The sequence below is a fragment of the Oryx dammah genome, unplaced genomic scaffold (assembly GCF_014754425.2).
Source record: "Oryx dammah isolate SB20612 unplaced genomic scaffold, SCBI_Odam_1.1 HiC_scaffold_2, whole genome shotgun sequence".
NCBI classification, from domain to species: domain Eukaryota; kingdom Metazoa; phylum Chordata; class Mammalia; order Artiodactyla; family Bovidae; genus Oryx; species Oryx dammah.
Genome location: NW_024070186.1, coordinates 195386175 through 195404323, shown reverse-complemented (window position 1 = coordinate 195404323; position 18149 = coordinate 195386175). Strand labels below are relative to the sequence as shown.

The window sequence follows — 18149 nt, the reverse complement described above, 5'->3', positions numbered from 1 at the left end:
GTACCCTGACACCTTCCTGTAACTATCTTTGGCCTTCCAAATCATACACAAGCACTTTCACTGGTAGTGTCTAATTTGGCATCAGACCAGGAAATGTAATTTCTAGCTCAAGCTTAGCAATTCATGGAGACTTCCCGAGGTGGGCAGGTGACAGCGATGTGCAGCTCTCACCTAGATCACTCAACAGCCAGACCAACCTCTGCTGTTTCAGCTCCAGCCCCCACCTCAGGATGGTGCTGAAGGCCTGCATACATGGCCCTGGCCCCCCCGGCTCATGAGCCTGAGCCTTTCCCGTCAACACTCCCAGCACCAGTCGCGTCCAGGAGGGGACTGCTCCCTGGACCCGGAACAGTCCTCATCTTCACTTTCACGTCACTCCCACCCTGTCCTTCCTGTGGCTACTGCCTCCTTGCTCTCTGTTTCCTAGTTCAGGCTCCACCTTCCCAGGCATTCTAGTGGTGGACGCATTGGAACCACGCAGGACAGCCAGTTACTCTGCTTTCTTAGTTCCAAGATGGCAGAGATGACAGCCTGGGATGGGAACAAATTACTAAATAGATACATCAACTGTAAGAAAATATCCAGATTTTACACAGAAATATTAATGTTGAAAACAAAATGAGTAGTTAAGTCTGTCAGTCTAGCTTCTCCTTCCTTTTCCAATATCCACTTTCATTTCTTCACTTTCCAAAAGGGTGGGGGGTGGGGGAGATTTTAACATTCAACTCTGCTCATTCTATTTTAGGAAAATGGCTGAAAATGTACTTGTCTAGCTAGATGCCAATACGATATTCCTTAAAAACTTTTAAGTGGCTTATATAAATGGTTGACAAATTTCAAGACAGTCTCAGCTCACCAAGTAGGAGTCAAAGAAGAAAGACTTTCAGCAGCAAAGTGATTGGACAGCTTTGGTCTCACCCTACACGACCAGTCCGTATGAGAACAGCTGAGGAAGTCGTCTACCAGATGTGACAGAGATGCCACCATGGTGCCCAGTTCTGTTAGTCAAAGAAATACCCTGTGGACTTTGAAGGTGGCAGGATGTGTGTGAATGCACACGTGGAAAGAAGTATCTGAGCACAACAGGATGGGGAGACAGCAAGCAAGAAAAATACTGGTGCAATAGAAAAACAGAGCCCTTCACATTCTATACTACAGTATCTGCCCTTCAGGAAGATGGCATAGACCAGGGATCCAGAGCTATGTGATTAAACACCATTTCTGAAACAAGGTCAACCACCTCACAAGGTACCAGATTCATCTGCTTTCATGCAAACGAGAGCACTCCAATCCTTCTCAGGGGTCAGCATGCAGAGGACCAGCAAGGACTGTGCCACTAAGGCAGTCCATAATACCAGTTCAAATGTGAGTCTAGGAAAGGCATTTGCCTCCCTACCTTTCGACAGCGAGGATTCGGACAGCTGAACCTCTTCACGTCACTGTCCAACAGAGCAGGAAAGCTGCACGAGGGGCACCTAGAATCAGAACCGCAGAAGGAAGGTTGTTCAGAACACTGAAGTCTGACTGTTCATTCTAAGATGGAGTTTTCAGCTGGAGAGCCACACCTCCCTTTACTTCTTGCTCTTCATTAAAACACAGACTGAGGCTCTCTGTGCTGGCTCTCACCAGGAAATGCAGGTGCATTCTGAGTCCTGCCTCAGTGCAAACCACTCAGGAAACACAACTTTCTGAGAACTCGACACACGTCACCTCTCTTTTAACTCAATGCACAAGGACTATAGCTAGAAGCCAGATGATTAAGAGATGCCATGGAATGGAGGTAAAAATCTGAACTGCAGATTTTTCCATTAAAGAAATTATTCTCTTATTTCAAAGCAAAAAATGCCAGAAAACCTGCAGCTAGGGCTCTGCCACAGAATTTCACTGTCAAAATGAAAGGGCCCAGGCAGTCTAAGTCTTCCCAACGGGAAACGAGTTGACAGATGACATTCTCTGACTCTGAGAACTCACCTGACAAGCTCATCAGCGTAGGCTGCTGCAACTTCTTCCTCTGCTTTTCGCTCATAGTATTTATACAGGATAGTCTGGGGAAGCACCTTCTCCAGTTCACTGGCTGGGAATGAGCACGTGCAGCTGCCCTCCATGCAGCTGAGCTCTGACTAGAATGACACCGCCAGGAGAAAAAGGGGAAAAAAATTTAACCCTAGTTTTCACAAGCACACACACACAAATTTCAGTGGTTAAATGCATCTTTCAATGGAAAGAAAATAAACAGTGGTTCAGAACAGACTCTGAGATGGTAAAGGTCCCCTCTTCTTTGAGAAAGGACTCTCAAAATAAGAAAACCATGAAATAAAAACACAAAGTCCTTTGATTCCACCTGAGGACCTCTACCAGCCTAAACCAGAATATATGAAGATGGGAAGTAGATGAGGATGGGTAAATGGCTTAGCAGATTAAAAGAGGAAAGTTATAGCTCAGGTCTGAAAAGAAGGTACTCAAGATAAGCAAGCTGACTCTCTCTCTAGTTCCTGGAAAAGGTGGAGGTGAAGGGGAGGAGGGGTGGGGACTGACCCAGTGTAACTGCACACTCCAGAGAGGACAGCACAGTGTACACACAACTCTTCTGTGCACTGGGAACTTAGCAATCGTGTGGCTCATTTTATTGTGATACGTATTATACTGCAGTGGCCTGGAACCGAACTTGCAATATCTTTAAGTATGCCTATATTCTGCTAATCACATCCACTCTCTCAGTAACTGTTACTCAGCCCCTGACTAAACTACAACTGATTTTAGAATAACTGATGTCGAGTGGTTTGATTATTGGTGTGGCACTTATGAAAAGCAATTGTGGTTTTCGAGTGTTTGTTAAGACCAAAACTGTGAATTCTATATTGTGTTATGTTGGTGTAAAGAGAAATTGACTTTGCACAGAGAAATATAATCTTCCATAAAATATTATTCATTTTAATATAACTGTATAAAATCTTTTAAAATTTTTGTTAAAAAAATACTAATTTGCAGCCTCATATATTCAATACAGGCTGCAGGATTCTCTTTTGGTGTTTATCCTTCATTTTATTTGTGAAGAGGAGTGAAGAAGCTGGTGCTCCTATGAGCCAGGCATGAGAGCATGAAGAATTAAACCATTCCCTGAAAAGAAATCTAGTGTGCTTAGGACCAACATAATCACACAAATCAGAGGCTGCAGAGGAATCACACACATCAGCATGTCTTAGCAGAGTTCCAGAAAAGGTATTTCCATGAGGCATTTCCACTTGTCTATAAATGCGGTCTCCACAGACGCTGTATGGACACACTGCACCATTCTTACCTTTCCAGATCCAAAGACTGCCTCTTGGGCGTATCTGATGAGACACTCTTTGCAGAATAAGTGAGCATCAGCACACTGCGTCAGCTCCTCAAATGGGAACTCCCCATAGCAGCAGCGGCACTCAATCAGCTGGCCATCCTGGAGGTAGGCAGAAACACACCAAAGTCCCTACACTCAAGTAGAGGCGGCAGCCATGTTTCATATTCCCCCACCCCAAACACATGCCGAGGTGAAACGCAATCCCTAGAAGCCATAAAACGATGAGCTGTTTTCTGCTGTAGAAATCTAGCTTAAGATGCCAGTACAAATATGACTACATATTAACAGCTAAAGACAGTACAATTTTCATGTTTTTTGGGATATTCTTTGGCATCATCCTTTGCATAAAGTTACCATATTCATGAATTTCACTGTACTGGCAGGACTATAACATCTGTAATCAGACGCTAACAGTCAGGAACAAGTGGCATGTGGGGTATCATCTTAAAACGTTTCAAAAGTTGCATTTTGCATCTTGTTATAAGACAAGAGTGCGATGGGGTTGTCTCAGTCCAAGCTTTGTCTTAAGGGACTATTGAAGCCATATAAAGCAGCGTTTCAAGTACTCTGAGTACCAGGAAACTTACCCTTCTCATTAAGGGCAGTGACTGATCCTGTCATTAGTTCATTTCTACTGTGTGAGCAAAGGCCACTATGTGAGGATGGCTGGTGTCACACAAAGCCCATCCGGTCCCGAGGCTCAGCACACCTCTCCTTTCTAACTTGGAAGTGACATGCAAATTCTAAATGTTGCTCCAGTGAAGCTGCTCAGTCATGTCCAACTCTGTGTGACCCCATGGACTGTAGCCCAACAGGCTCCTCAGTCCGTGGAATTTTCCAGGCAAGAGTACTGGAGTGGGTTGCCATTTCCTTCTCCAGGGGATCTTCCCAACACAGGGATCGAACCCAGGTCTCCCGCACTGCAGGCAGACGCTTTACTGTCTGAGCCCCCAGGAGTCTATCTAATGGATTCCAGGCAATGTTTAAGACAAACAACTCTAACAACATTATCTTCCCTCCAAGTCTAATCCAATTTGGACTGAATGGTTTAATACCTGATTTTAACTTAGTTGAACCACAAACTCAGCAGGTCAACAGCAGAGGTTAAGGGAACCAATTTGTCATCAAAATGCATAGGAAATGTGAGATGAGAAAAACAGCTAATGAAAATACCAAGAATAAGTTCATTAGATGAAATTTCAATTACCTTTTGATACTGTTCTTCATTCATCTGCAGGGCAAGCAAAAAGTCTTCATGCTGAGGAACAAAAAACCAGACACACAGATGCAAATTTAGTCAAGATGTCATAAACCATTTAGCATTTACTTTCATAAATGTAAAATAATGATTAATAGTCATCTCTTCAGTTATATAGCTTACTAGTTTAAAAAGTTAACTGATAATAAATTTAAAATGCATCAGAGTGCTATATATAAAATAGGAAACTTTACAAGTACTAGAATATATGGAGAAAACATTCTTAAATCTGACTCAAAATACAGAAGGAATAAAAGACTGACATAAAACACTTAAGAGTGTAGAATAGCATGTAAGTAAACAAAAAAACTGAATGGGTAAAAACCAAGTTTGACAACATACTTTGCTGGTAAGGCTAGTGAGAAACAGGCACTCTTCTACATTTCTGGTGAGAATGCGAAGAGTACAACCACCATGGAGGGTGATTTGGCATGATGTTAACAGTGACGTAACTATACTCTAACTCATCAATCGCACTTATAGGAAATCTATTCCAAAGTTACCCTGGGGCAGAAATACGAAATGATATAGGCATACAGTTATTTATCATGGTACTATCTGTAACAGCAGAAATCTGGAAAGAAGCCTGAACGTCCAGCAAAAGGGCAACAACTGAGTCAACTCTCGTACTGCAGGCAATGGCACACTGGGCAGTTTCTACAGGAAGGAGAAAAATCTCCATGGGTTGCTGTGGAGTCACCGTCAGGATGCACTGTTAACTGAAAAGGGTCAGGGCAGAACAGTGTGTACCTTTTAGGTAAGAAAGAAATGTCCGAGATATATATATACACACACACATGCTTTTACGTAAAAGAAGGAAAGATAAACAAAAAACTATAAAACGGTTATGATAAGAGATCTGACCTCGCAGATATCCTAAAGAGTCTTGGGGAACTCAGGGGTCCATGGGCCAAATCTGAGTTTCTGGTCTAGAAAATACATACAGGCACACTTCATTTTATTGCACTTTGCAGACAGTGCTCTTCAAAAAAAAAGAAAGAAAAAAAAATCCCACAAAAACTGAAGTTTTGTGACTTGCGTCAAAGCAAGCCCACTGGTGCTGCTTCTCCAACAGCCATTTGTTCACTTCAGGTGTCAGGGTCACTTTTGAACAATTCTCACAGTAGTTTAGACTTTTTCATGACTGTTACTGTCTTTGTTACAGTGGTCAGTGACCTTTGACGCTACCACTGCAACTGTTCTGGGGTGCCACGCACTGCGCCGTAAGGCAGTGAGCTTGCCCAATGTATGTCATGCGTGTTCTGACCGCTCCACTGATGGGCATTCCCCACTCCTCTCCCTAGTCCCCCAGGCCAATCAACAACCCTACAATGCTCTCTAAGCATTCAGATGAAAGCAAGAGTGGCCATTCTCTCAGCCACAATATTCTCATAAACCAAAGTCCAAATGAAAGACATGAGGAAGTTGTAGAAGAAAAGTCTGATGTCAGCAGGGGCTGGTTCATGAAGTTTAAGGAAAGACGCCATTTCCATAACATAAAAGTGCAAGAGGAAGCAGTGGGTGCAGGATGCTGTAGAAGTTGCAACAAGTTATCCAGAAGATGTAGCTGAGATCATGAATGAAGGCGGCCACACTAAACAACAGATTTTCAAATGTAGATAAAACAGCTTTCTATTGGAAGAGGATGCCATCAAGGACCTTCACTAACAGAGAGAAGTCAATGCCTGGCTTCAAAGGACAGGCTGACTCTCATTAGGAGTTAATGCACCTGATGACTTGAAGCTGAAGCCAGTGCTCCTTTTACCGCTCCAAAAATCCTAAGGCCCTTAAGAATGAGGCTATCTCTATTCCGCTCGTGTTCTATAAATGGAGCAACAAAGCCTGGATGACAGCGCATCTGTTTACAAGATGGCTTACTGAATAATTTAAGCTCACTGAGAACCACTGCTGAGAAAGAGAGTCCTTTCAAAATATTACTGCTCACTGAAAGGCTCCTGGTCACCTAAGAGATCTAATGGAGAGGAAAGAGATTAATGTTTTCATGCCTGCTAACACAACATCCATTCTGCATCTCATGGATGAAGGAGTTAGTTTTTAACTTTTGAGACTTACTAAGAAATGCATTTTGTAAGGTTTATAAGCCATAATGATTCCTATGATCAATGTGGGGCAAAGTCAACTGAAAACTTCTGGAAGGGATTCACCATTCCATATGCAATAAAAAAAAGCATTTGTAATCTATGGGAAGATATGAAAACACCAACATTAACAGGAGTTTGGAAGAAGCTGATCCCAACTCTCATGGCTGACTTTAAAGAAGGAATTAATTGCATATGTGGTATAAACAGTTAAGAGACCTAGAATTAGAATCAAATAGCTGCAATCTCATTAATAAAACCTTAAAGTGTAAGGAGCTGCTTTTTACAGATGAACCAAAAAAAAAGAAGCAGTTTCTTGGGATGGAAATTACTGGTGAAGATACTATGAAGATTGCTGAAATGACAACAAAGGATTTAGAAAATCGCATAAACTTAGTTGATAAGGCAGCAGCAGGATTTGAGCAACTGACTCCAATTTTGAAAGCTGTGGGTAAAATGTGATCAAACAGCATAGCATGTTACAGAGAAATCATTCATGAAACGAAGAATATCGATCAATTCGGCAAACTTCATTTTTGCCACATCTTAAGAAATCTGGACAGCTACCTCAACCTTCAGCAAGCAGCACTCTCATCAGTGAGAAGCCACCAAAACTGAGGCAAGACCATCCCCTCCCCACCAGGGAAAAGATTATGACTTGCTGAAAACACAGATGATGGTTAGCATTTTTTAGCAATAAAGCATTTCTTAGTTAAGGCTTGGACATTGTTTTTTAGACATAACGCTACTGCACACTTAGGAGACTACACTGTAGTGTAAACATAACTTTTCTATACACTGGGGAAGCCAAAAAATTTTTATGATGAGCTTCACTACAATATTCACTTTATTGTACCGGTCTGCAACTGAACCCACAATATCTCTGAGGTCTGTCTGTATTAAATAACCAAATTTGTATCTTCCAGCTGACTTGCACATTTGATAGTACATTTCTGGCCTGGAGAATTCAAGGGACTACATAGTCCATGGGGTCGCAGAGTCAGACATGACTGACTGACTTTGACTTTCACTTTGGGAAGAATTAAAGAGCTACATGGAATCTGTTTTTTCCTCTCCCAGTAGAGGGCGAAGAAGGTGAAACAGATATGTTTACTCAGTGCCAATTAAAATAACGTAAATCTGATTTGTGAGACTGTGAATTTTAGTCAGTATTACTACAAAACCTAGCTTTGTTTTCCTTTTAAAAACTTCATAGCTTATTCAAATTAATCACTTAAAAGAAAAGACAAATCTTCAAAGACAGCTTTACACTGAGCCCTACCAGCAAATCAGAATCCTAGAAACACGTTCCAAACACATCTTCCTACCTCTGCCATCTCTTTGATTTTCTGCTCGTAGAACTCCTGCTCCTGCTGCACAGCTGGAAGGAGGGCACGCCGGTCATAGGACCGACAATGTCGCCGCTTATTTTCCAGAAAGAACATCCTCTTCTCTATTTTTTTGTCACCTAGAAGATACGTGACAATGCAGAATCATGCAGACAACTGTTTTGCTAGGAATCCAGGCAGCCATCCCAGTCTTATGTGGCCCAGTCCCCCACCTATTCCTACCAGGATGTTAAGTTACGTGACTTTCCCATAACGTTCTTTTTGGGAAAACTGGGCTCCTAACCATTCCCAACACTCCATGCACTTTCTGACATTCTTCCTCTCCAAACCCATCCCTCATTATGATCCAACTGGAAGAGCTCCCCTAGCCTGTCCATACAGCACTGTGTGTATACACCGCAATTCATGATGTGTTTTCTACTGAGGACGGGGGTTGACGGTTCAGGGCTATCATCCAGAGCTGCTGTACCTACGTCTGCAGTTCAGCAGAGCACACGAGGAGGAGCAGAACCGCTGGGTCAGCTTTAGGAAAACAGTGCTAGTGTTCTGCAGTGCCTGTTCCAATTTACACTCTCCCTCTGCCAGCAACGTCGTCAGTTTTTAATATGAGCCATCCTGCTAGGTGCAAATGTGTTTATGTATGTTTTAAAATTTTATTATTTTGAAAATGCAGTACCCAGATTTATAATAAATAACACTTAGAACACAAGCTAAGAAAATGACAAATGTCAGATTTTGCAACTGGTCTTATTTAGGTTTTGTATTTCTTTGGTTGATTCAGTAATGTACATTTTTCTAGAAAACTATCCATTCCATCCAGATTTTCTATTTACTCACAAAAGCCTGTTTTTTGGTAATCTCTATACCCTGATACATTTTTTTATTTTTCTGCTTTCCTCTTGTTCACTCTACTTTTGAAAAACTAAAACATTTTTTAATTGACTATTTAGAAAACCAGTTTTTAGTTCTCTGTTCTGTTCCATCTATCTGACTATATTTCTGCCAAGACCACCTGGTCTTAATCACTGTAATTACGGAGTAAGTCCTGAAATCCAGGAGACTGATTTCTCCCACTTTACTCTTCTTTTAAAAGATTATTTTAGCTATTCTAGTACCCTGCCTCTCCATATAAACTTCAGGATAATTTTAGGATACCTTGCTTGTATCTGCAAAAAAAATCTTGCTGGGGATTTTGACAGAAATCACACTAGGCATGGATATCAATTTGGAGAGGATTTATATCTTAATTGAGTCTTCCAACCCATGAACATAGTACATGTCTTCATTTATTTATATCTTTTCTTTCTTCAGTGTTTTGTAGTTCTCATCACAAGTTCCATACATATTTTGTCAGATTCACACCTAAGTATTGTTTTTTCAAAATGACTTTAAATGGTATTGTACTTAAATCTTGATGTCCATATGCTCACTGCTAGCATACAGATACATGCATACACTGATTTTTGTAGCCTGATCTTATACCCTGCAACCTTACTGAACTTCCTTGGAGCTGTATATATCTACAATCATGTCATCTGCTTAGAATTTTCCAGTGAAACCAAGTGGGGCTGGAGATCTTTTTGAAGATTTAAAATTATGAATTCAATTTCCTTAACAGCTATAGGGTTATCCAAATTATCTATTTTATATAGGTAAGTTTATTGGTAGTTTGTTTTTTGAGGAAATGGTCCATTTCATCTAGGCTGTCAAAATTACGTATGTAAAGATGTCCACAGTATTCCTCCTTGGATGTTTGTAGGGTCTACACTGAACGCTGCTATGAAGAGTAAGGTACCCTATAAAGAATTACTCCAATTTGCATCTTCTTTTTTCTGTCAGCCTTGCTAGAGGGGACATGCTGCATTTTTACTGATGTTCCGTTTACATCCAAGTTCTATCCGCACTCCCCCTCAGAAGCCATGTGGCTTTTTCATATACAATGAGAAAGGACATGGGAGGGAGAATCTGGTCTCTCTCTCTGCCAGCTGATGTACAGCTCAAACAGTACTGCTTGGATGGAAAACAGTTGAAAAGGTAAGGAATGGGATTCCTGGAACAAATGAATGAGTCTAAGCTTATGTACTTATAAACCCCCTTTAAAAAAAAAGACTATTAAAAAAAAAAAAAGACTATAAGTCATAGATATAAATGTAAATCAAGTGTTACTTTCTATTTCTAAACTTTCAGTGTCCTTAAAGACGATCTTGGTAAGACCAAGTTAGGAATCAGAATCTTGGGACTTCCTTGGTGATCCAGTACTAAAGACTGCATTTTCACTGCCAGAGGCACAGGTCTGATCCCTGCTCCAGGAACTAGGATTTCACATAACGTGAAATGCAATAAAAAAAAAATTTTTTTTTCAGAGGTGTACCCCAAAGAATGGGCTGAAACTAATGAGGTGATGTTCACAGTGAAAAATATCAAATGCATCAAAACTGAGAGGTTTGTGACTTAAAAAGCAAGGTGGGTAAGGAGATGAAGGTTTAATGTGAGACAATGGCCGGACAGAGTTTGATTTTAAGAACTTAAGGTGTTCTCAGGCTGTATGGTTGAAATTATAGAACCTAAATCCCAGCTGCTGCCTCGAAACAGCAGACCTCATTTGGAGTACTGTATCCAGCCTTGTACACCCAACCTCTCAAAGAGATAAAGACAAGCTAGAGAAAGACAGAAAGAAGGGCAACTGGGAGGATGAAGAGGCACCATATTTTAAATCCTTTCAGAGGCAAAGAACTACAACCATCGCAGAAAACCTCAGGAGGTACATTCCTGGCGTGATATAAAGGAAGAACTTTCTACGAGACACAGCTGACCAAGAAGGGAGTAGACCACCTTGTGACGTGATACCTCCTTTTCTCTACCACGGAACGTCAGAAACAAGTACATTATGAATGACTGCGTGTTAGTATGCCTAGTTAAGCATGCCTAGCCTAAACAGGGTTGCCTGCTGGCTCAAACAGTTAAGTGTCTGCCTACAATGGAGGAGACCCAGGTTCAATCCCTGGGTCGGGAAGATCCCCTAGAGTAGGAAATGGCAACCCACTCCAGTATTTTTGCCTGGAGAATCCCATGGACAGAGGAGCCTGGTGGGCTACAGTCCATGGGGTCACAGAGTCGGACACGACTGAGCAACTTCACACACACACACAGAATGAAAAACTGCCTATACACCGTCCTCACTTTCATTCTGCCACATATCTGTGAGAACATTGTGTCAGGAGAGCAGCTTGCCGACCTCACAAGTCAGGACTTAGGACATTTTCTTTTAGATCCTAAAGAGTTCAGAAATTCAAATACTTTCCAACTCTATAGCTATCTCATGGATTTTCCATTTAGACACACTTGAAGTTATAAAATTAATTACAGGAAGACAAATAGAAAAGGGAAACATTTATGAAATAATCCACAGGAAAAGTTGAAGTGGACTCTTCTTGGACACAAGCAACTAAGATCAAGTCTGTTGCAAAATTCAGCAAGTTTACCTTTGGGAGGGTGGCAGTGAGGAGGGGAATTAGACCAGAAGTAACCTCTTTGAAAGAGCTTTCAGCAGTTATTTCATTAATATGAGTAACAAAACTTTGAACAGTTTAAGTGGCAACTTAAGAGCTGTGTGGCTTTTGCTGTGCAGAACGCACCCTCTCAGGTGTGTACATGGCTCCTCTGCAGTAAGCAACCAAGCACTGGCCCACTTTTCACCAAGGAGTCACAAGGTTAATTCTTGTCAAACCTTCAAGACCCATTTTCCCCTCAAGCTTAAAAATGTCCCTACACACAAATCTCTAACACTACACACAATTTTCCTTTCATGGTATATCCTAAGCAGAAAGAACATGACCAACGCAGCCACTTTCCAAAAATACTGCCGTGCCATCAGAGCAGTCACCTCAGTGACACTCCTCAGACTGCTGTGACCGGGCACTTCAGGCAGCCGCACCACGAGGCCCCTTTGGGTTGTGTGGGAGGGGACCGCTCACCATCATTAACAGTCACATTTGGCCATTACCTTGTTCAAATCTGAAATCTATGTAAGAATACTGATTCATTTCTTTTCTCTTTTTTCTTTTTCCACTGGTTTCTGGCGATAGCTCCTGCCATTTTTTAATGGCGTCAGAAAAGGCCTAAAAATTGAGAAAGGGAAAGGTTACTGCTGTAAACGGGACACAAGAATACGTGAAACCCAGGCAATCCCAAATCTCGTTGTGACTCACAGTTTCAGCTGCCTTTCCTATATGGCTTACCAGAAAAAACAGTGGTAAAACAAGCAGACAGTGTTTCGTTACTTCATTTTCTCTTTCAACAACTGCTGTCATGGCAGAACCGAGATGCTGACTGATGAAGCGGTGCGTGAGAAAACAAACTACGGAAGGTGCCCATGAGTCAGCCCAGGTTAAGCCACGTGGCAGGGGGCTGCAAGCCACGTTTCACAGGCTCAACGTCACACGGTGCTTCTCTGGCCAACAATCCCGCCTCCACGTCCCCCACGTTCCCGCTGCTTTCACTTCTCCACTTTGTACTGAACACTGGAGCGCAACATGCTTACGCCAGAGATACTCCCTTCTCTTCCACAGCTTTAGCTTCTCCCTCTTTTTATATCTTTCCAATAGGCATTTAAAGGTGATCAAGTCTCTGCTATCTTAAAAGAAAACCTTTCCTCCCAGACCTCTTTCCTCTTCCAACTACCAGCTCCACTTTCTTCCCTTGTTTGTAGCCAAGCTTATCAAAAAAGCCACCTGCACATGCCATCACCTCGTCTCCCAGGAGCGCCAGCCCCTCTGCCTTGGCCTCTACTGCACCTCTCCACTTGCTCACCTCCCTAACACAGGGCCCAGTCCAGGGCCTCTGCTTCGGCCCTCGCCCCCTGGATCCCAGCAGTGACACCACGTGGCCTGCCCCTCTGCCTAGTGTTTCTACGCGGGGAGTCTTCCAGGTAGCCCTGGCTCCCTTCTCACCTGACAGTCTCTTCAGATCCTCGTCCAGGCTGGTGAGGTCACTTTCTATATGCTGACGAATCTCAAAATCCCTTCTCCAGTCCATTATTTGCCCCACTTTTGGTCCATTCAGCCACTCAATGAATTGTTTTTACTCAGATATCTGAGGCCCACCCAGCATGCTGGCAGTTCAGCGTTTCCCGGACAGAATTCACTATCTTTCCCTCCAAATTAGCTCTTCTACAGGAATCCTCATCCCAGTAAATGACACCCCTGTCTTCCATGCCCTGCCCTCCCTCCCTACTGACCTCCTGCTTATGCAACACTTAGGGGTGTGATTAAATGTCACTTGCTCCAGGAGAGCCTCTCGGACCACCCTCTAGTTATATACTCTTTCAGAATAGCTATCACAGTTGTAATTGCATACTTATTTGTGATCTGTTTCACGTCACTTCCTCCCCTAGACTCTGAGCCTCTATGACAGGGACTGTTACAACAGCTCATAGCGTGCCTTCAGCAACATGCACAATCTGGATCCGACTCTCACTCGGGAAACAGAAGGTTACAGGGATGTGCACGTGTTATAGGAATGCTGCTCATCAATCATTCTGAACCTGTTCATCTTAAACAGCTGTGCACCCCTGTGGCAAAGTGGTAACAAAACCAGTATTTTGAGAGAGAGGATCAGCCCCACATCTTAACCTAACTCCTATCTCCCTTCCTTTTCAAAGCTTCTCAGTGTGGGAATCAAAAGGGAATTGCCATTTGCTGTCTGCACCTCCTATAAGCTGGGCACTGCATGCAGCCCTTTCAAGTCCTTAACTTAGCCCATTTAATTCTCACTGCAATCCTCTGAGGGAAGTTATTATTTATTTCACAGTAGAGGGAAGCAAGGCTACAGAGAAGGGCAAACCTTAATTAAAGCGAGGACAGGACTCAGGCCAGTCTTGGAACTATAGCTCCTCTCTTTGGCGTCACTATGTCCTCAGTCAGATTCAGTGAATTCCACCAAGTTTCACCTTGCTACCTATCTATATCCCTGATCACTGTCCTCCACAGCTATGGTGCCTCCTCCCTTGCTTCCTTTCTTTCCGGAATTCCCACTATACAAGGTATTCCCCACAAATTCTTAGGCACCAGTGTCTGTACTCAGCTGTAAGACTAATTCATACCACATTTTATCTACAGGCAAATACCCCGCCCTTCAACCAAGGCTATTCTCTAAAACCCAAGAGAGGGAACAAGACAAGTTACTGTGACTTGCATTTTATAAATGAGGTAACTCGCAAATCAAATACCCAAAGTATTAGTTTTAACAATCAAGGATTGAGGCTGGTTACAATTTTCAGGGCATCTGTGACATCCTTTAAGGGATGACCTAAAAACACGACAACTGGCATCTGATGATGTAAAAGCTGAGAAGTAGACAGGGACTCCTCTGTGGAGCCTGGTGGGAAGGCCAAGTCCAGAGACAGAGATATGTTACCTGTATGGAGATAAGGACATGGAGGGAGAAACCTAAGAAGCCTAAGTAAGACCCTGAGAATGACCATCTCACACAACAGAAGTTAAAGGATGGGTTAAAAAAGATGGCCCTGTCCACCAGCATTAAGTTTCATGAGGGAAGAAACCTGTATGTCCACTGTGCCATTCCCAATGTGTGACCTATGGCAGGCACTCAGCGAACTGCCTGAAAGAGGTAGTCGCACCTGTGGCAGGAGGGGAAATTTTCAATCTACTCGAACCATCAGTCAAGTGTGAGTGTGTAAAGCAAGACACAGAGAGTTGTCAGGATCTCCGGGCTGGCCAAAGAGTTGGTCCATGCTTTTCTGTAAGATGGTACACAGATATCTGAATGAACTTTTTGGTGAACTCAATAAAGTAAAGAAAATTTATCTTTTTCAAAAGGCAAGGTGAAGGAAAATCCCAAGATGACAGTCACAAGGCAGGCACGGAGAAAGCAGCAGGCATGAAGTTCTGCAAGTTTAAGACTAACAAGTGGCAGAACTAGAACTAAAATACAAGCGAGAAATCAAATCTAAGTTTGATCAAGATTCTGGATGTAACCAATTTATAGGAAACAGATGAACTGTTTAATTATAATGCAGGGGTGCAGTCAGAAAAACTCAGACTGTGGAAGCCTGTAAGATAAAAAACGAACCAGTTTTTTTTTTCCCAACAAATAAGCAGTAAGGAAAAACAAAGGAGAAAGAGAGCTTGCAGATTAAGAGATTCAAGAACTCACCAACCACACGCAATAAACATATTTTACTTGGAATTCTGTGACCAAACAAGCTGTTTAAAGATTTATGACATATTCAGAGAATCTGAATGCTGACTGGATATCTGATGATGTTAATTTTTAAGGTGTGATAATGGTATTTTGATTAGATTTTAAAATATTTTGCCTTTATCTTTTAAAAATTAATACTGAAATACTTTATGGATGAAAAAAATGAAATGAAGCCTAGAATTTACTTCAGGTAGGGGTAGGTGGGTAAGGGTGGAAATACAAGACTGGGCAGGAGCTGGCAACTGCTGAAGGGGAGTGACAGTATGCAGGGGATTGTTACAATACCATCTCTACTCCTGTAAGCCTCTGATGTTTACAGTAAACAGGGAAAAAAACAGCAATCCATGGAGAACTGACCCTGCCTTAGTCAGCATACCTTCCCTAAGCCTTCAGCATGTTTGGGGAGTGGTGCAGAGAGGACGCCCTACTGCTGTAGTGAGGAAGCCCCTCAGGGTGTGTTTTCTGCCTCCCTGCCCATGTGAGTGTGACTTCCTATAAGGCACAAGGCTCGTGCACCCTGTGTGTACAACAGGGAGACATTATAAAAGGGCACACCAGATTTTAGCTTTTGTCAAACATTATTTCACCTTAAATACCTGATGTTCATTCAAGCAGCCCAACCCATCTCTTTTCAAAATCCTGTAAAATCTTAGATTAACAGCCCAAACAAACAGACACCACAAAAAATATAAAGGGCCAGACAAATGAGGAAAAGGATATGGAAGCTATGAACAAGAACTGAGCCATAAAACTCTACAATTTCCACCCAAATAACGACAAGCTGGGGGATGATCAGACCTTCAATGTGGAGAAGCACCCGCTAGCGAAGTCACTTTTACTGACCTCAGGATGCAGGCAGGGACATTTCTAATGAGGACCAACCCACCTCCAGACCATGGGAGCTGTCTCCTGCTGCTACCCTTCTATTTTTCATCTGGGCTTCCTGGGAGCTCAGAAAATGTATAAGGCACCACAGGATCAATAAAGATGCCACACAGGGCCCTACAGATGAAAGCGCCCCTCCTTTCTCAAGGTCATTAATTTGAGGGGGGAAGCTCATTCATTTCTGAATGACAGTACAGACATTCCCTCTTTAGCAGGGGGAATGAGAAGGCATTATCTATCAGAAATAGAAGGCATTATTTCTGTGATCCCTTCAGAGTATTTTTAACTAAAATGCACCTGTAATCAGGAGTCTGCTGACAGACGCCTGCATCTGACCAAGGTAGAGGAGAAAGGGGCCTGGACTCAGCACATTCACCGATGTTCCCCTTCTTTCAGGTTAAGACCCAGTGGGTGTTTTAACAGGTAAAGTAACGCCACATTTGCTTGCTAAGAGTCACCAGAACTTCAGCAAGAGAAACCGATTTAAAGGCAGGCGAGAAGAGGAACAGGTCAAGGACCCACTGGTGGTGCTCTTCTGCCCTGCTGTCATCAAAGGGCCTGTCCAGCGGGCTGCACTAAACGGAACATGTCTGCTACTCACTAGCGACCAGCACCCTTCTAAGATCTGGAACAGAGGCCCTTAAGTGGAATCTTATTTAGAGTCCAAAAAGAAAGAATGAAAACCTTGAGAGATTTCAGGAGTTGCTCACTCTCTTCTGAAGCAAACCACCACTCCCTGGGCAGTGCCAGGCTCCTGGCCCTTTGGACTCTGCCTCACGTTAACTGGTAATTGAGCCATCTTGGGGAGGATCGTGGGACCAGCCCCAAGACAGAAAGCACACCAGGGAGGAACACACCCTTCCACTCCACATTCCACGGGGAAATTCAGGTCCTTATGGTCAGACCAGACCTTTCCTGCTTCTGATCTGTGTTTCTGTTCATTCAGTTCTTTCTGATCAGCAATCCCTTTGCCTACATATCTTCACCCTGACAAACTCCTGAGCTCTTTGCCATCATAAACCACCCCAACTTCTGCAAGCTGAACTCTCCATCCTGTTAGCACGGGAAGAAGCAGTCAAGAGGTGTGCCCCACCAGAAGACCAAGTAGAGCACCTTTCGGGTGATTGCATAGTGTCCTTTGAGCTCGTGCAGGGCCCACTTGATGTCCTGACTGCTAAGCATTTTGAAGTCGGCCATCAGGAGGTCGGCAGCTTGGATGAAGCAGCGCTGGTCAAGAGGAGCCAATTTAGAATAGTCAAAAAAGTCTATTGTAGGCAACTGAAACGAGAGAGAGGCACAACATTAGAGGCCAGACAGTGCATTTCTAGAAGGAAATCATCTGAAGAATTACTTACTGAAGAACAGAATAATCTGACTTGTATAGTTACTCTAAAGGAGGATACCAGCCCTGAACAAAGATGAAGAAATGATGTTCAGAGAGGTTAAACAAGCTGTCTGGAGTCTGGAGACTAGTTTTGTTAGTTGGAACGATGAAAAAGTATAGTCAGGGGTTTGAACACAAGTTTTTAGCCATTTCCTTTTCAAAAGATGTTTAGAATAATCTGAGTTTTTTTTTTCCCCAGCTACAAAATACAGGCATACTTCAGGAATACTGGAGGTTTGGTTTCAGACCACTGCAATGAAGTTAGATTCACAATAAAGTGAGTCACACAAATTGTTTGGTTTCCTAACTTTTAGAAAAGTTAAAATTATACCATACTGTAGTCTAGTAAGCATGCAACAGTATATGTCTTTAAAAAAAAAAGCACATATTTCAATTAATTCCATAATTTATTGCTAAAAAATGCTAACCATTATCGGAAATTTGAGCAAATCAATCTTTTTGCAATAGTAACATCAAAGGTCACTGATCACAGATTATCATAACAAATATAATAATAATAAAAAAGTCAGAAACATCGTGAGAATTACCAAAATGTAACAGAGATACGAAGTGAACAGAAGTTGTTGGGAAAATGGCACTGACAGATTTGCTCAAG

The 18149-nt window shown here is 42.5% G+C and overlaps 1 protein-coding gene across 2 annotated transcripts in view; it reads right to left on the bottom strand.

Annotated features, from left to right (window-relative positions):
* The window catches only part of RNF216 (ring finger protein 216), a 120275-nt gene that overhangs the window by 76293 nt on the left and 25833 nt on the right, over positions 1 to 18149 (bottom strand). For both annotated transcript variants that reach the window (XM_040231356.1, XM_040231362.1), the window contains exons 7-13: positions 17263 to 17427; positions 12047 to 12161; positions 8023 to 8162; positions 4545 to 4595; positions 3299 to 3436; positions 1972 to 2120; positions 1397 to 1475 (exon numbers count right to left, since the gene is read on the bottom strand). In XM_040231356.1, the coding sequence (XP_040087290.1) occupies positions 1397 to 1475; positions 1972 to 2120; positions 3299 to 3436; positions 4545 to 4595; positions 8023 to 8162; positions 12047 to 12161; positions 17263 to 17427 (837 nt within the window). The remainder of the gene's footprint in view (positions 1 to 1396; positions 1476 to 1971; positions 2121 to 3298; positions 3437 to 4544; positions 4596 to 8022; positions 8163 to 12046; positions 12162 to 17262; positions 17428 to 18149) is intronic.